Source organism: Toxoplasma gondii, chromosome VIIb (genome assembly GCF_000006565.2).
Source record: "Toxoplasma gondii ME49 chromosome VIIb, whole genome shotgun sequence".
NCBI classification, from domain to species: Eukaryota; Apicomplexa; class Conoidasida; order Eucoccidiorida; family Sarcocystidae; genus Toxoplasma; species Toxoplasma gondii.
Genome location: NC_031475.1, coordinates 3,977,253 through 3,995,759, shown reverse-complemented (window position 1 = coordinate 3,995,759; position 18,507 = coordinate 3,977,253). Strand labels below are relative to the sequence as shown.

Sequence of the window (18,507 nt, the reverse complement as noted above, 5' to 3'; positions counted from 1 at the left end):
GACGCTGTCGCTAACACAGGAGACAGCATGCGAGAGAAAGAGCTACGAGCGCCGTGAGAAGGTCAAGTGTCGGGAAGACTGGCAACAGAAAACATAAAAAGAGGGATTCCGGGTAGATCTGTTTCCTCACGAATCAAGGGCGCATGCGTAAACCAGTGCAAAACTCCCTGAAATTGGAGTTCCCTTCTGCTCTACTCCTCTTCTGCTGCGAGGAGCAACGCGAGATTCCAGCACGGGATCACCGCTTACAACCATGTCCCGCAGTACTCTCTGAATCTACAGTCTCACGACAGGCTGACTTAGAGAACTTCCCGCGGCGGCCTCGATGGGTACGGTTTGGGGGACGTGGTATTAACAACGTATCACGGCTACCGTCGGTCTCTGCAGGGTTTGGGGATCTGAAACGACAACAGTTAAGCAAAACTCTGCGTTCTATGTAAAACCTGCGGCGGGTGGCGATTTCTATACAGCGACTGACGACTTCTGCGCACGTCCGTGTTTTTGCGTTATCCCTCGGAATACTCACGTTGAAAGCAGTAGAAGAGTCTAAAAATCTGACGAGCCCCTCTACTGGAAACCCGTTATAAATATGTTTTTTCAGCGGCAGTGAATCATCACGAACGCCCACAACTGAAGGTGCTGTAGGAACACTCGTTCGTGGAGCTAAGCCTTTCGGAGTAACTTGTTCGGAGTATCCTTGTGGCTACAGTAACAACAGAGCAGGCCAGGTTCATCGTGGGGCGGAAGCAATCCCGATCACGTTCCGGCGCGTGTCTAGGTCATGCAACCACGAAGACGCGCATTTTCAAAAGCGGACGCAGGCAGTCAGCTGAGTGAGTCGCCACGCTTTTCTGCTGTTCATGCATCGCAGACGCACCTTCACCGCCCGCGGTTCCTGTCCACAGACAAAGCACACGGTGGTTATCCACCCCTTATGGACGTTACCCACGTGCAACGAACACGAAGGAGCTGAGTCGACCCACTGCCTTGCTTCCGGAGGCAGCGGTAATGGCTTTGCAACAACAGCGAGGTGGCGGTTGCTACAATCACCACACCGGCGTCGCGACGCGAGACTCTCCCGGGTTCTCCCGAAAAAAGGGACGCAGCCTCTCCCCCGCGTTCCAATTCGCCGTTGCCGTGTGCCGGGATTCCGCCCGCGAGCATTCAGAGGCAACTCACGGACGGAGAAGTTCCCCACACGGTCCGGCGGCCGGCGTCCACTCCCGACGTCTCCGGCAGGCCGGCTGGTTTTGCCCAAGCGAGTCAGTATTTAAAACTGTTGTCTTTTCAGAGCATTCCTTTTGAATTTTTCCTTAGGGCTAGAAATTAGTTTGAAAAAGCACAAAATCCACTTTCCCCTTGCGCGACGTGCAGAATCGTTCCGTGTTTACAGGCCGTTCTGCTTCCAACGGTTTTAGAATTGCCCGAGAGTGGCTCTGCGAGTGATTTGTGCAGAGGCCCACTTTTTTATTTAGGAAAAACTCTAGTTTTCCGTGTCTGCTGTTTCCTGTTGTCACACTCGGTGGCCTGGCTGGTCAATTTCGAGCTGTTGTTTGGACGACCCACCTCTGACGCCACCACCCGAAGCCGTGCATCCCGTTAGGGCACTGCTTCCGTTTGCGTCAAAAGAGATTTCCACGTTGCGGGTGCGTCACCGTTGTGAGCATCTTTCTGCAAATCTTCGCGGGTCCTTACTCGTTCGGACACAGCTTTTCCCCCCTGCCAAAAGTGCAGCAGAAACTCCGTCCCAAAACGCGAACGAATTACGTTGTGGTCCTGCCGTTATCATGGAGTCGACCGAGGCGACTATGGTGGAGAGGAAAGCCGAGAGCCCGAGCTCGGGAGACCGAGCGAGAAGCATTGAACTGGCGCACCAACCGGTAAGCATCTTTTTGCAGGGTCCGGCTCGGGAGATGAGGGACTTTGACGGGGAGCCGTTGTGCAGTCGACAAAGACAGGCGGTCGTTATCGAAGTTGTGTTGCTCGTGTGTCTTTTGTCTGCAGACTGGCGCTGGAGCCAGCCTCTCCAGCTTCGAAGTCGGAGGCGCGAAGCAGGGCGTGAACAAAGCCCAAGACTCCGCGGTTAATAAGGGTGTGGCGAACACGCCGCCTCGCGTTGCTTTCGGGCTGTCTCGTTATGTTGTGCTGGTCGCCTACTGTCTGTACTGTCTGCTGTCTGGACCATCTTTTATGAACTGGACAACGATTGCGGACTCACTGTACAAGTCCGGTGCGTTCGAGTGGGAGTGCAAGCCCGGCGAGATCGACCAAACAGTCCTTCCGCACGAACCCAAGTGCCCAGAGCAGGAGGTTTCTGTAAACCATTTGTTCACTGTTGCGTCGTGCTCTTACTTCGTGTTTGCGATGCTCGGGGGGATCATGCTCGACTTCGCAGGTCCGAAGTTCGGTGCACTCACAGGTCTTGCCTGTTTGATCACCGGCTGGACTCTGTTTGGTTTCTCCTCGGAAAGCTTCCGGGCGTACGTCCCTGCAATGGTGTTCATGGGCGCCGGTATTGATATGGCGTTCTTCCCCTGCCTGTGTGGAGCAAATTTGTTTCCGGGAATGGTTGCAACGATCATCGCTGTCTACGGTTCCTTTAGGTCGATCTCGTTCATTGTCGGCCTTTCACTCCGGACGATATACATCAATGTGGAAGGCGCAACGTTCCGAGGCGTCATGCTAGGCTACGTCGGTGCCGGTCTTGGCTTTTGCCTGCTGGTTGCGCTGTTCATTATCCCGCGGCGCGCGTGGCCCGCGCCTGATGAGGCCCCGAGTGCATCTGCAGAGCAAGATGTGGAAGCGGGTGCCGATGCTTTGGCTCAGAAGGGCGAGAAGAATTTGACGGCGATTCAGTCGATGAAGCGTGACTTCTTGTCTCTTTCCTTCCTGCCGCTGTTCCCGTACTTCGTTCTGGTGCTTATTACGATCCTTTTCTTTGCACCGTCAGCGAAACGCCTTATCCCCAGCGCGTACGAAGCCAATCAGATCATTTCTATTTTCTCGTTCGTCCCGTGCATCATTCTCGGCGGGATTGCTGACCGTCTTGGCATTGTCCCCGTGATGATGATCTGCAACACGTGCGGTCTTCTCTCGTGGATTCTCATGTTGATCCCGGGAATCCCCTGCTTTGCTGCATCGCAGTACATTGTGTCTATCTTGATTTCCATCCAAATGTCGTTCTTGGTTTCGCAGGTTTACTGCTACGTCACCGAGATCTTCTATCCAGAAAATCTGGGGAAAATGATCGGGTTTTTATGCTCCGTGGGGGGTATTATCTCTCTTGTAACGGACCCCATGAGAAAGTACAGTGTTGACAACGGATTTTATACAATGACAGTGTTGTGCCTCATTTTTGCACTCATCAATGAGGGACTTCTTTTGTTCATGTATGTGAGGAAGAGAAAAGTCCCGAAGGTGCTGTAAATTGCTGTGCGCAATCCAGGCGGAGTCACGTGCTCGCGTGTAAAGATGTCAAGACGCACGCGCGCTCTCGAAATCTGTCAGTTCACCCGGAGATAATTGCGCAGGTGCAGTCGTCTCCGGTCCCTGTTGTCAAAGAGTTCCGTGGACGGGGGTGATATGAATGGACTTCAAGATCTTTTGACGATGCGCCCTCCCATTCCTCGCTTCACCGTCGGCAGTCTTGTCTGCAACGTATTGCTTGTGCGAACTAGAAGGCCACGGAATCTGGTCTTTCTTGTTTCCAAATACGCATTGCTGGGTTGGTGTGTATGGGTTGAATCAGTGACGGGTTGTTCAGCAGAGGTTGGTCCACGTCCCGCCTGTTTTAATCCATGTTTATTCAGCGGAGCCCAGCTTTTTTCTCGCACGACGTGGACGAGATACTGGAATGTCAGACTGCTGTTTCTGCCTGGACGAACCTGCATGTGTTCTCAGTCTTGTGCACCGAGAACGTGTGTCGATGAATCCGAATTTGGTGAGAAACAGCAGGTCGTTGCATTAGTCGAGTTACGCAGCGGCTCTAGTGCGTGTACTTGGTCGTACAAGAGCTTTTGCTTCGTCTTTCGTCGTGTGTGACAGCCGTCTTTTTGCGCGATGAGTCCTTGACGCCGTGGTAAAGAAATGCCAACGTGAATAGCAAATCAACCTGTTTGTGGCGCATCTTTTATTTGCTATCGGGTGGCACCCGTCTGCCCAATAGTTGGTCTGAACCGTTGTTGAATGTCTCCGCGTTCGGTAGGCTACCGCCTGTCAGCAGTTATGTTGACAGTGGAGGTCTGTAGTGTGCTTGAAAGGGGTCTTCCGCGTGTGGGATTTGCAGTCTTCTTACTCCCGCAGCTGGATCCTCTTTGAGGCGCTTTACCTTCCTTGTGAAGGTCCGTGTGCTATGGGGTCTAACCGTGTTACAGTTACGAGGCTTCGCAATCCGTGTATATTAGTTTTGTGAGTTCTTCGAAAGAGCAAATCACAGACTCGGATTGGAAGCCGATGCCACGAGGGGGGAGTAGCGGTTATCCGGGTATCGCGGTCAGACGACTCGCGTATCTGGTATCTCTTCCAATGTAACCGCAAACCCCCATCGTGATTTATTACTCGACCCAGAATCTCAGTGGCTCTGAGCAAGTTTCATTCTCTCGTTGCATCGCATATCGTATATTTTTATGTTGAGGGTTGTATTATAGGCGAACTGTATTGCCATGTGTGTCTGGCTACGCGATGTAGTGCACGCATAGTAGATCCCTCTGTTCTTGTCTCGTGTTATAATTGCACCCATCTCTGGCAACAAATGTTGCTGTTCAGCGCAGTTGGCTTTACGGTTGTTGGCCTTCAGCGTGAGAGATGCTTCATGTGAACAACAGGACAATGTTAAATGTTTTTCCGAGTCCCTGTCAGGGAAGAGGAGCACCACGCTCACTGCTGTACGACTACCAAGTTTCAACCGCCTTCGTGGTCGGTTACGCCGTTTAGTGCAATTAAACCGGACATGGTTCCAGTCTCCAGCGCGCGGAAATTCTCTGCTAAGGTTCCGGGTTGGATAGTTGCACATTTCAGCGTATAGCTGACTGGTCTCGAGAGTATTGCAAGCACACGTGCAAGTGCGTTTAGTACCTAGGTCTCGCATAGCTTTTTCCAGTGTTCCCTTGCATGGAGCCAGCGGAGCCTATAATTTAGTGAACTATAACCGATTTTGAACCGCTTGGGACAGTTTGGTTTCCGTGTAGAGTTGAGGTTTTATTGTATGTGTAGCGTAGCATCCACGTCATTTTTAAATTTAATACGTTTACCGTATTCATGGAATATATTTGTATTAGTAGTACCTATATGTCCTAGGGTACAACTTATGATAGAGAGGTAGTTTATTTGCAATATGATAGAATGCATTGTAATATTGAATAGGTTTGTCTTTTTGTAAAGATTAAGAAGGTAACATAATCAGAAGGAAGTAAATCACTACCCATGTTGTTACTGATATCCGATCCAGGAAGTATAGGTGATCTGACTAAAAAGTTATTTTTCGTAAAGGGTATTGTGGCTGACAAGACGCAGTGCAAACTGCACACTTGTAGCTTTCTGTCATGTAGAAAGGTGTGAATATAGGAATAGTTATTGGCGAACTCATCGCGTTCTGTACTACTGGAGTTGCTTTATATGAGGAACACTCCATGGTCTACAGGAACGCTAGCGGGATAAATTTAGGGCTTTAGAGTTGGGTGATTCGCAACGCATTGGCCGTAAGCGCATTCTGTCATTCTACACGTACCTTTGTTCCCAACATCAAAGTTTCGGAACGCTGCAGATCTGAGCGTAACGGTACGAGCGAATTTATGGACCCTCCGGTACCTCCAAACATTGTGACGTGGTAGGTGAGATTTCGCGATTTTCATCATCGTAGCAGTAGAAGGATTCATCTAGCACTGAGATTTCTCTGAAGAGAAGCCAACGCTTGCCTCTGGGAGTCTACGCTTACGACCATGGTAAAATGGTAGAGTGGCTCTTATTTGATGGGGCGGGTAGTCAAAGCTAAGGGGGACGGGACCATGTATTTTTCAGGAAGACGATAGCTGCGACCCCAGGGGTAACCAGGAACACATCAAGACAGTCAGAAATATACAACGAGAGGCTTTTAGCAGGCGAAGGCAGGAACCATTACGATGTCGCCAAGCAGCTGTACAGACGCCCCTGACTCTTCACGAGGGTGAGACTCATAACCATTGCGGCACATGGGAAAGCGGTGACGTGAGAAATTAAAGGCAACGTTGTTTCCTACATTGCAAGACGTTAATCGATTATCGGGTATCAGAAGAAAACGACATGGCTGTTTAACACTCACTGGAACTTCTCAGTAACACAGCAAGATGACCTCAGCACTTCGAAACAGTACGCATGGTTATAAGGAAGCGCAGTTCTTCGTAGGTTTCTACGTAAAACCACAACGCTGTGTACGTCCCTGCTTGCGGCGGTCCCACACCAAGATCAGATCCTCTCCTTTATCGATTCTCCACCCAGCCGGTTCACTGGCACGAAACGCCGATCATCACTTGACCATGCCACGCAGCATGTCGGCTTCTACGCGGAATTGGTTGCTCAGTATTCATGGAACTCACATATGTTCGCTCAGAGCTTCCCCCACGTTGTAAACGCTATTCTGTCGCTCCTGATGTTTCTTAAAAACGTTGAGGAATGATGACTCGTGGGCTCCCTTCGTCGTCCCTAAAGGATAGTTCTGCTGTCCACGTGTTCTTGAAAAAGCCGACAGATTTTTTCGGCTCTAGCTCTTCCGATTTTCAACGCACGAATAGGCACAACTGTCGCCCCTGCTTGTGTCCTTGCCGAGCCGGTGAAGGCGGAAGGCGCTTTCAGATTAGCCATTTCATTGACGACCTCCATCAGACCTTCATTTGTGACAGTTTTCCGTCGACAACCTCTGGACTGTTTTTTTGCCTCGTGCCCACTCCTTTTTCCGCGTATGAACGAACGCGTAGATCCGTGCGAGTCATGCTCTTCCCCAACCAGCTCACTCGGTCTGTTACTCCTGGCCTCAGCAGTTTGAAGGGCAGCTAGTAGCGCCGCTGGCCTCCTGAATCGGCAAATAACGGCACTGGCAACTTTATCTGTAACACCTGCAATTTGCATCAGCTGCTCCGCCCACAACCGACATGCAAAGGTCCAGACGTGGTGGGAGCTGGACATTTTCGCTCCCCTCTCCTGTTGCCCTTGTTCATCAGTTCGCTCGATGTCGTCCCAGTCGTTTCCAGCGTAGGAAGTTGCCGAGGCTTCTCTTTCAGGCGACGGTGGAGGCACGGCGAACGACGCATCGTGCGAGAGTCCCGACCCGGAAGAAACTGGAGGACCGTCCGACGCAAGTTTGTTGACAATTGCGGCAGAGGCCAGGGACATTTGCCTGCGTTTCTTCGGTCTCTGCTGCAAGTCAACAGGCAACGCCGACAGCTGGGACGCTGTACGGAGTTGTTTCACTGCCCCTAAGAGAAACACTGCAGTGCCAGCGGGGTTGAGGGGCTCCTGCGTGTCTATACCCCAGTCGATGAGGAGCATGCAAATTAACTCATCGAGATTTTCTGCAGAAAACGAACAAGAAACAGGCATCGACTCCGCGTTCTCTCCTCCTGCGCTTCCTGGAGTGAGTGTGTCACCCGGGAGCTGTGATCCGACCGCAAGAGCCGGAGAGCCACAAGCGTCCAGCCTCCCAGAACTGGGCATGTCCAAGCAGCCAGCTTGAAAGCCATCAGAGAACAGAGCTGTTGTCGTAACGTGCGGCTGCGGTATGGTGAGAGCAGCTCGAACGCCTTCCAGAACACAAACGATTCGCGCCTCACACTTCAATTCGCGCATCAGATTGTACAACCGGCGGGGAAGATCTTCGATTTCGCTTCTTGTGTGTGTAGCATTTGCTGCTACGTGGCTTAGCCTGGGCTCGCTAACAGCCTCCCTGACGAGGTCGGAAGACGTGTAGAGAGGAAGAAGCAGCATGCGCCTGTACGGACTCCTGTCCTGGGCATTTCCTTGCTGCTCTTCTGCGTCCAAGCCACCGTGGGCGCGTTGTCGGTGCACCCGTTCAGAGTGTGTGATAATTTCCGATGGCATGCACAACACACAGGTGTGTGGCGCAATACTCATCAGTTTTTCGACAGCCAACAACTCGGAGAGATTGCGAGGATTCTCCTCCACGTCTTCCGAGACAGACGCACTTTTGTGGCGGCGCTCAGCATCACGCAGATCGCGAAGCCACGCCTGGCGCACCTCATGCGTAACGATCGTCACAAAACGCCATAGCTGCTGTTGCCCCTCTTGTCGAAGAAGGTTTTCTAAGAGCAGTGGTAACTCTGAGTTGGAGAGATGCTTCGGGAAATGCACGTTTACATGATGTGACTCACTGTGCGGCCAGTTCACGTGCCTCCTTTTGTTGTCTCGCTTTTCCCCTGGCGCCTGTCGACTTCCCCGCGAAGGCCGCAGCAGGCTCAGGTCTTCTTCCTCTCTGATGCCACCACCCCCCGGTTCAAGGGTGACCTCAAGGTCGGCAGAAGTTTCGCTTGACACCTCAGACGGATCGCAAGACATGGCGGTTGCATCTCGTCTCAAGCCTGCTGGGAGCGTGTTTCCGTCGCTTATTTCCAGTGAAACCCCATCGCATGACGAAATAAGGGGTAATGTATGCAAGAATAAAACATCCGCTCAAAAACGTCAAAGGAAGTGGTGACATTCGGTCTCAACAAAGAGGAAACGCTGCTACACTGCCGTGCTCGGGGGTTTGGCCAACCCATGATCTGCACATCGCATGCAGCCGGGGGAAGACACGAGCCAATAGAGCTTCCTTCCCTTGTCAGTTAGGCACAAGTCGAACAATAACAATGAATAGAGACAGTTCAACAATGAGCAAAATACTACATCATGACCAATAGACTGATACCGATGACGGCTGACCCACAAGAGGAGGCTATCAAAATCGCGTTCAAGGCACACGTGGAGGATGGATGCATGCAGCTGGCCAATGGAGACGATGGTACATAGGTCGCGGTCTCTCTGCATCTTGCATCTTCATAAAGAACTTGAGTAAAAATGGGCTAGCTCACTGTGTCAAATATAGGACCCCATGTGAACTAGGGAATTTCAATTTCTGCTGAAAGCAACGTTCACATGCATACGGTAAGCTGCCAGACAGAACAAGGAGCGCGTACTAACAAAACGAAGACGGTCATACTCATTTGCCACACTAATCCGAATCTAGAGCTACCCCTCAAGTCTGGTGTTGATCGCGCTGCGTCTCCGATGGCTTTCTTCGCAAAGAATGAGATATTCCATTTTGATTCGTCCCATATAGATCTGAAAGAACGGTAGCATCGGACCAAGCTGCCTTCCTCGGAAGCGTTATGTGGTACCAGAAGTGAACGTGTTATATGTAGCGCTCTTTCTTCAATGGAACTTACCTCCTTACAGACAAGGAACAACATACACGGTATTTTTTGAGCATACGCGGACTCACGCGGCTACGTTGCAGAGACCCAGGGTAACAACTCGCCTAACTCGGATATTCGCTGTCAGTGAGGGGAGGGCATTACCGGTCTAAGGCTGCTCGCCATCGGCTTTATTGTGTCCTCAAACCAGCAGGTCTTTGGTGCAGAGAAGACTACTGATTGCTAGCTTCTTGTGATAGTCCATTTCCACTTTTGCTGAGCAATTTAGAGTCAGGGACGGTTGTCTCAGTTTCCTAGGAGGCTGGGGCTACTTGCTTCACTGTCGTGCCTGAGGGGATTACTATTATTTTGTCGACTACTCCGCAAACTACTGATCTCTCCAAGGTGACTTGCCACGAAATAGTGCTCTGTATCGAAGTGATGACTTGGTGACAAATGACAAGCACACTAAGCGTCCAGGACGGTGGCTGGACCCTGCGTTCGTGGTAAAACAGGAAAAATGCATGATGGAGGACACGCCCTCACTGCTAACCACCAGGAGGAAGGATCACACATCGGCTCAAATCCAGTTCTATTCATAAAACTGAAATTATGCTCTAAGCAAAAAAGGTGGCTGAGAGGGCGCGAGCAACCTAAGACTGTGACGCCAGTATGATCAGCACCATCGTACCCTAAATCTGTTGATTTCATGGACGGAGTTACATAGTATATTATCTTCGCCTTCGACTATTCTGTAGTTTAACTGATACTGTTGTGTTTCTCTTCCACCTTCAGCTACAGTTAAAATAAATACATCTTTTTCTTTCTTCTCTTAAACTTATCAAATACGCTGTGTGATGGGTGTTGTGTACAAATATCGAAGCCTTACTCACCGCCGTGATGCTGATCATACCTGGATTTTGATTTTCTTTGTATTGAATTAAAAAAAAGAATTAGTACCTATTAAAAGAGGCAGTTTCTTTTTTCCATTTTTGAAACCAAACCGCTTGAGATACTACACCGAAAACAGGTAAGAGTAGAACGTATACTTCTAGACGTCCCGGCTCCCGAACCACCAATATAGATTGGTACAAAGAAGTTATCATATCCGCCGTATAGAGCCGGGTGAGATCTTGGGTTAAGTCCGCTACGAGGGCACTTCTCGGCTAAACTTTAAGTTCTCAAACCGCAGCTATCATAATATACGTAAAAAAGGTTAAAGCACCTTTGTGGATACCTCCGTGTTTGATATAAAAACTCAGAAATCCTAAACCGGGCAATATTTCGAGGGAATTACGTCCGCCCCCCCTCCAAGACGGCTCTTCGTGGCCTGGGAGAAGTGAATGCCCGACTGTGTTGTGTAGCCTGACACAGCGTGTAGCCAGGTGATTCGACGAACGGTATACGCACTTTCAAACGTTCATAACACATTCAGATCTGACAGACTTTCGCGCCGATGATGATCTCTCGTTTAGGTAGAAAGAAAGCGTTGTCTCCTTAAATTCCAGGGAGCCGAGAGCGTAGGTGCCTGAGTTACTTTTGACAGTAACATCATTCCATATGGTATCAGGTGTAGTAGCTCTAGGTGAGTTCCAGCGAATAGGGACGTTTGTTCATTTGACATTACCTCCTAGAACCAGCCCAGAAAACAACTATAGCGTAGACAGCACATCCACACTATCAACGTAGGCCAATACACAACTGCATATTAATCTGTTTAAGTTTGATGCCTCACTTGTACCCTTGTCTCACCACATACATGGCTTTAGTTTCAGTACACATATAACCTTCAGCTGTCGTCGCAGATGTTTTCGTGTGTTCACGTCCATAGAGAGTCGACCTTCAATTCAGTGGCGCCACGACTTCACAAAACTTTAATCCATCAGAGAGCAAATCACGACCTTCACAAAGCTCTGCTTCACTGATGCTACAGAACGGAATCGGTATTGCTTCGAACGGAAAGACAGACACCCTAAGACATCTGACGAAGAGTTTCCTGTCGACAGAAGTCGTGGAAGTCTTGCACTGAGGAACAAAGCTTCTTGACAACCCACAAGTTTCCATGGTTTCAGCCCTGCAAACTGCGCTCATGGATGCATGGGACACTGCCGCATTTTGAACGAAGGCGATTGTGCTGCGAAACAAATTCTGACACCGTACGAGGTTGTTAGTAGACTAGTTCCGAACCACAGCTTCAGATTTTCTACTGAACACTCTACGATCGATCCACTACTCTCTAAGCTGCCCCGAACATCTTCTTTCGGCAATTGTGGCAGTTGGCTTGTGACACTAGCCACTCACGAGCCAGCAATCCCGGACGCTGGTACCGCAGCTGCTACGCATTCCTTGCTGAAGTATAACTAAAGTACAACAAGTAAGAATCACTTTCGACCTTGGCTTTAGCACAAGTTATTCATTTGGTAACGCTCTTTCGCAGGGAAGCCGAGGACGGGGCTCTTCTGTCCGCAAAATACTCCGACATTAATGCCTTGCGGAGCATTTCTCAATGATACAGACAAGCGAATTCTTTTTTGCCTTCACAAGCTTTGTCTGGAGTTTAAAGCGATACCGAGTGTGCAGTTGCTTCCTCAATCCCCTCAGCGTAGCACTGCGCCAGCGGCGTTTTCCAACCTCCTTCTCGCTATCCAAGAGGTATATATGGACATATACGATCCTTTTCTCTGTCTGAAAGGCATCGAAGTGAACCACACCAGAACCTGCTCCCCTTCCGAACTCGGTTTTTCCCTCGTCAACGACCGGGTGAGACCCAAGTTGCCCTCGCTGTCACCGTGACGTTAATTTGCCGCGGGCATTGCTGGCAAGAAGACGCTTCTCAGTGGAGCAATCCAGTCCGATTGCGAGAGTGACAGAAGCCTTTCTGCCGCCCCCTGAAAAGCGAGAGGATAAGTGGTTTCGTCCCCAGAAATATCACATCGTCACGTGTGCCGTTAGCCACTCCGTCTGCTGACAGCCACCCGCCAGGGCTAGGGGGGGGGGGGCGCGTGTCTTGTAGTTTCGGCGCGACACCTGCATCCTCCCCTGTAGCTCAGGGGACCTATTCTGTCCTTTTCCGAATAGGTTTTCTTGCAGATGCAGCTTTAATTAACGTGGTGAAAAAAAGACTAGTTCGGCTCTGGTCGGGGCGCTTTACCTGTGTTCCTCTTGACTTCGCGGTAAAGCACTACTCTCTCCAGGAGTTCAAGAGTCGCCCGCCTGCATGCCGCTTCGCCTCTCGCATGCCTGCGCGCTTCGACCCTCGTCATCCATCCCTTCACTGCGCCACGATATCCTTCGTCAGATCTGTGGTTCTGCTAGCTTTCTTAACACACTTGTTTCGCGGTTTGAGTGTCTCTGCATCGCCAGAGCATACTCGGAAAAAGCGGCCGCTCTCCTTCAAGAAAACGGATAGGTGTTCGCGGAGGCGTGCTGCCACTGCCTCTGGCTAGTTGACAGACCACGGGGTGGTCTCGTCCTTTCCGTATCAGCCTTTCACTAGACGCGAATGTCCGCCCGAGCAGCTCCGTCTGCGCTCCCACCTCACCTTGGGTGGCACTTTAGCACACTGTCAGTGCACGCGTTCTCTGGATCTTTGCGTCTCAACTCCGGCCGAGAGGCTCAAGGGCGAAGACACACATGGACCCTCCTTTTCCGCATCTCCCCAAAGCCCCATTTCTCCGGATTGGTTCCCATTCACTCGTCCTCGAAACGTCGCCAAGACTCTCGCCTTACGCGGCCCCCCCCCACCGACAATACATGACTGAAATGAATACCAGGACAGATAAGTAGACCATTCTACCAAATCCACTGTCACTCACACTGATAGTTCGACCTCAGTTTTCCTCTGTACCCAGCGACGTCGAGCGTGCCCCTTTGTTCCCCAATGGCGTCTCCCAACCTGACGACAGAGCTGGGTTTGGGATTCACTCGAGGAAGTGAACAAGGCTGCGATTCGTCAGATACTTTTGTTTCTCGGGAGTGCGACGAAGGCAGTCTGACGTCGACCTCTGGCCTATCTCATTGCGGGACTTCTCTGCGTCCACTGCGATGTAGCGGCTCTCTGCGCACTGTCTCGTACGGTGGTTCAAAGATGTCGAGCACGGCTATGCATGGACCAATTCGCTCAGGTGAGTTCGCCGGTGAGGCCCACCGTATTCAGCCCGCCGTTTCCTCTTCGTTCCTTGTCTCCACGTCGCCCTCCCTGTCGTCAACTACCGTGTCAGGTGGCGCCATGAGTCTCTCCTCGCTTCTGAACCAGATGACTCGGAGCGGAGCGACTCTCCAGCAGCTCCAGAGTGCCTCGGAACGCCATCGGGACCAGGAACCCAGATCGCCTGCCGAAGGAGGCCCAGCTGCTTCGGGCACCACTTTTTCGTCGGACATGACATGCACTGGTAAAGAACCCAAGGTCGCTGACTCCGAATCTCCGGCTAAGGCGGTGGTGCGGGAGGCGGCCTCGTCGAAGGCTTCGCAGGAAATTCTAGGCAGAGAGGTCGAACAGCTCAGGGGGAAAGTGCTGGAGCATGAAGAGGAGTTGTATCGTCAAAAGGAGCAAAACCAAATGTGCCATCGGCAGCTACAGACTCTTCAAGAGGAGTTGCTGGCCTCTCGGGAAAGCCTGCAGCCGGCTGTGGAGAGTCTCACAGACCGCGTCTCAGCCGTTCGCACGCAAATGCAACAGCACGAAACACTGCTCGATGCCCAGCGGCAAGCTCTCATTGACCAGCAGCAAGTGCTGCAGGCAGAGGTCATCGAGGTCGCTTCTCTCATATCAAGTTGTGAAACCGCTTTCAAAGAATTTGAAGAAAGAGAAGCTGCAATGCGGGCTGAAGTCGATCAGCGCATTCGCAACTCGCAGAGCCACCAGGAAGAGAAAATGAAGAAACATCACGAGGAACAGAAGCAAGAACTTTTAAAATTTAAGGAGGAGCAACTCCCTTTGCGAAATCTGCCGGAAGTCCTTGACGAACTTGGTCGGCGTATACAAGCAAATGCATCCACACAGAAAGACTCGCAGCTTGCCTTCCAAGCGGAGCTCTGCCAGAATCAAAGGGAATATCGAGATCTTCGGGACCGACTGGAAAATATGGAAGAACAGAGTCGCGCCCACATTAAGACTAATCACGAAACTTTGCGTCTCCTCGAGGAGCATAAACTGGCTACTCAGCAGCTGCGCGAGACACATGAAGAGTTGCTACGGGCGCAGGAACTCCGTCTAAGAGATGAGTTTCAGCTTCAACTTGCTGAGTTTTCAAAAAACCAGTCCCAGGAAGTCTCGACTCAAATGCAAGACCTGCGCAAGGCACTGGACGAACTGAGAAGAGAGACTTTGATGTCGCAGCAGAAGGCATCAGAACCAGAGAGACTGGACCTGATGAGAGAGGCAGCGGAGAAAAGGTGTTCAGAGGGGGAACAGCAACTGTGGAAAGAGCTTGAAGTGATAAAGAAACAGCAACTGGAGCTTCTTCGTCAACAAGACTCTTTGGCACATCAAAAAAGCCAACAGGAAAAAGCGGAACGCGTTGAGAAGAAACTTGAGGATATTCGAAGCTTTGTGTCGGACCGGGAGAAAGATGCTCAAAAGCGTAAGCGGGTCTTGCGAGTCTGGTAGAGTTCACGTCGACTCGAAGGAACACAAATTTTCTAAACGAATGCAGAAGCGTATTTTTCTGTTCTCACCTCTGGGATGTTCTCAACGCGTTGTCGGCAGGTTGAAGAGAACTCCGTTAGTGCGGCTCGATAAAGCTCGGTAACGGTAAAACAGTTCCTACGCTTTCACTTCACATCGAAACTATGTGGCTGAACGAATTTGTGCAATGGCCTTTGCCTGGTAAGGCTTTCTTGTCCTGTTCATAGCTCTGAAGCGCCCGCTTCATGATTTGCTCCACGACCTCCTTCAACGCCTCATTTCCCGCTTCCTCCAGTGTGTATCCTGCGTTGCTTTCTTCTGCAGACTACCTTGACTTGATGGCGGCACTGTCGTGTACCGCTTCCTCCTCACCATCGAATGGACATTTTCGTGCGCCTCTGTACTCCTCGTCCCAGAAGGAAGTGGCGTTGCATGCAGCCCTGCTTCTCCGGTGTACGTTCGACGCAATCCACGCAGCGGCCACTGCGTCCTTTTCAGAAGAGTCTTCTTGTTCAGATTCTCAGGTCCCTCGGAACGGAACTTCCGTGTCGGTCGAGGCGTCCGACAGACAAACCGTTGCGGTTGCCCGCTCGGCTGAGGAAGGCGCTGAAGACATTCCTCTCAAGAGAAGTGACTCCACAGATACTTCTGCTGGCCAATCTACAGACCGTCTCGCAAACAGAATGACACCTGCGAGTGAGACATTTCTTGCGGCAGGAGCAAATGCGGCGCTAGGCTCGAGGGTCGACTCGCCGAGAGGCGAGGCGTCTGACAACTCTGCCGCTCTCGGGCAGAGCTGGAAGGCAGCCGTGCGAACCTCCCAGGCAGCTTCCTCGGGAGTAGGAGGAACATCCGGAGTCCTCTCACCTGGAGGGGAATTGGAAAGCGCCTTTTGCAGCGACGATGGAAAAACGAAGGAGAGTGTACGGACACTGACCCTGACGACACATTCATCTGGCACATCTTCGCTGTGTTCCACGCGGCACACGACAACGTCGGCCAGCTCCCTGGAGCCCCTTGGCGCATGCGCCGTCGGCGTTTTATCTGGTCCAGGCGATTCTGCATGCACGCCAAGCCAGGAACAGGGAGCCGGCTCCCGGGGAAACGAGGGAGAGACCGTCAAAGTTGATTCCTTCGCATCGCTCTCAGAGAGACTAGGGGGCGAACCAGGCGTTGGCGCCTCCGAAGACAGACGCACAACCTACACACATTCAGTGCACCGACCAGATTTCGAACCAGACAAGCAGGAAGCTGACCAAAACTCGAGTTCGAGAGCGCCTGGCGTCTCCAGTCTAGCGCTTATGGAAAGAGTGCCTATCGAGGCCATGGGACGGGGAGACCAGGCGAAGAAGCTCCCTCGTTCGCCTTGCAGCCTGTCACCCATTTCAGACTCAGCAGCTAGACAGAGAGGCGCCACAACTTTTCAGGCGAACGCCCTCCCCAGTGCTTCCTTTGCGGCTCCTCTTCCGGAGGATGGGGAAGTGTGGATTCGTGGCCACGACTGTCAACAGACGACAACGCGAGTTCGTGCCTCCGAGCCAGTTAGGCGTGTCTTCAGAGACTTTTCTCTGGACGGGAAAATGCCAAGAAAAATCGGCACTGAAGAACTCGACATAGCCCGGCACGGAGACGACTCGAAAGGTGACCTTTCCGGCGAGAGAGACGCTGGAAACCCGCGTTTCAGTGAAGCGCGCCGAAGCCAGCACTTGGAGAGAGCATGCAACGAACGCAGCGTTGATCGGAATCCGTCTGCTTTGATTCCGATGCCACCCTTGGGCGTTGGAAGCCGAGGCTCCGAGCTGTGGGGAGGAGAGGGGCAAGGAGAGAGAATGGAGTGGCGAATCGACAACTTTATCGAGGTGAGTTCGTGTCAGTGAAATTTGTCTTTACTGGCGTGCGGCAAGGCGCGTCAAAGACTGGCGTTTCTGAAGTTAGTGTACAGAGACAACTCGCACTTGTCTAGAGTCCTGTTTCATATTCTCAGACAGTTGCACTTCCTTTTCCGTCGTCTATCCGTTGTTTCGTGGCAACTGGTTGATTTTCTCTGAACATTTTCAGGTTTGCGTGTTCTGTTGACGGATGGTTTACCGCTTTTAGGCGAAGGGAAGCCGGCTATTCTTGGTCTTTTTGTCCTTTTCTTCTGCTGCGTGTTACAGACCCTTCGTGGAGCTCTCGAGAGTGGCACCGACGCACTGTGGTCTCCCTTCTTCTCGTTCAACGGAGTGCAGGAGCTTCAGATGCAGTTCCTTCCAAACGTCCTGTCTTGCCTGAAGTAAGAATTCTTAGCACTTGATGTGCTTGCACATATGCGCCCGCACAGGTGTACATTTACTTGGACATGTGCGTCCGTATACTGTCTTGGCCGACTACCTCAGTGCCACAGGCTGCAGAGAAAAGTGCCGCGTTGTTGTTTCGTCAGTACTGCCGTGAGAGATGCCGGCCGCAAGATTGTGAGCCGCCAGCGTAGTGTTTCAGACAGATTTTCATTTGTCATTTTTCGCAGAATCTTTGAAGACGATATTTTTTTATTGGACATGGGTTTTGTCTTTCTTCGTTTCTGACGTTTTTTCTTTTGCTGCGCATTCCATCACTCCGATCCTGTAGCAGAACTTCGTTTTATCACGGTCGAATGAACGGTAACTCTGTGTTTCATGGTTTCCACGCAAGCCGAGTTTTGTCTGTGCTATGGCAGCTAACACCCTTCCCCCCTTCCTTGTTCCCGTACTCTACTTTTTTCGTCCCCTGTTTATCTTCTTTCTTTTCGTGTCAGTCGCGGAGAGAAGCTTAGCCAAGAGGAGAAGCTCAGGCGCGTCCTCGATGACCGTGCATGCATCTGTGGGCTCTTTCTCTGGTCTTCTTCTCCGCGGATCTTCAAATGCACGCTGTGCATCGGGAGTGAGAAGCGGGAAGTTGTCGTCCGCCCTGCGCAGCGTCCTGGTCAAGCGGTGAGACGGGATGCACAGAGGGGTAAAGGCGCGATAGGCAGACACGGAGCAAATGCGTGAGCAAAAGATGAAGTAACGGATGAGCTTTGGTAACGAAGTGGAAGATACATCTCGTTTGATGGTTTCTTCGAGACATGAGCAGGCAATAAGAAAGGTTCATTCTGAGCTGTGATGTGGTCCTGCTTTGTGGTCTACAGCGGAGCTCGTCGACGGAGCCTTGCAACGCGGCGCTGTGGGAGCATTTTGACTCTCGCGAGAATACCCTGACTGTTGGAGTGACGGATTTTGTGATTCTCGGCTAAGGAGCACCGGACACAGCTCCAGGTATTCTGTATGGTTTCATCTATTCCTGCTTCGTCGTTGCTGTGTTGACTCAAGTATTTCGTATGTCCCCAAAGCGTGACACATGTGAAGTGCTGCTTTGGTGTTGTCAGCTGTCACCTCGTGCGATATCTCACCCGAGAGTTGCTGTTCGTGTCTTGCCGCCCAAACTGCATTATTATTCCAGACTTATGCTCAGTGCCTTTTCTCGCGTGAGGAGAGGCTGAGAATAACAACCACA

General features: G+C 51.4%; 3 protein-coding genes across 3 annotated transcripts; 2 read left to right on the top strand and 1 right to left on the bottom strand.

Moving 5' to 3' along the window:
• The first annotated feature begins 1,265 nt into the window (after positions 1–1,265).
• On the top strand, positions 1,266–4,851 carry TGME49_257530 (transporter, major facilitator family protein). The gene is made up of 2 exons (XM_002364946.1): positions 1,266–1,880; positions 2,005–4,851. The coding sequence occupies exons 1-2, from the start codon at positions 1,788–1,790 to the stop codon at positions 3,424–3,426; spliced, it is 1,515 nt and encodes a 504-aa protein (XP_002364987.1). The 5' UTR covers positions 1,266–1,787; the 3' UTR covers positions 3,427–4,851.
• A 1,714-nt stretch (positions 4,852–6,565) lies between these two features.
• On the bottom strand, positions 6,566–8,870 carry TGME49_257540 (hypothetical protein). Its single transcript, XM_002364947.1, has one exon. It carries the CDS (start codon positions 8,539–8,541, stop codon positions 6,676–6,678), a length of 1,866 nt encoding a protein of 621 aa, XP_002364988.1. The 5' UTR covers positions 8,542–8,870; the 3' UTR covers positions 6,566–6,675.
• A 4,384-nt stretch (positions 8,871–13,254) lies between these two features.
• On the top strand, positions 13,255–18,247 carry TGME49_257550 (hypothetical protein; the record flags this gene model as incomplete). Its single annotated transcript, XM_002364948.2, has 5 exons — positions 13,255–14,956; positions 15,325–16,859; positions 17,157–17,272; positions 17,771–17,945; positions 18,143–18,247. The coding sequence occupies 5 exons, from the start codon at positions 13,255–13,257 to the stop codon at positions 18,245–18,247; spliced, it is 3,633 nt and encodes a 1,210-aa protein (XP_002364989.2).
• Positions 18,248–18,507: the final 260 nt, after the last annotated feature.

What these genes read in the sequence shown, in the direction of transcription:
- TGME49_257530 (XM_002364946.1), top strand. Translation starts at nt 1,788, where the DNA reads ATGGAGTCGACCGAGGCGACTATGGTGGAGAGGAAAGCCGAGAGCCCG. An exon ending in TTGAACTGGCGCACCAACCG is followed by an intron (nt 1,881 to 2,004) that starts GTAAGCATCTTT and finishes TTTTGTCTGCAG; the next exon opens with ACTGGCGCTGGAGCCAGCCT.
- TGME49_257540 (XM_002364947.1), bottom strand. Translation starts at nt 8,541, where the DNA reads ATGTCTTGCGATCCGTCTGAGGTGTCAAGCGAAACTTCTGCCGACCTT.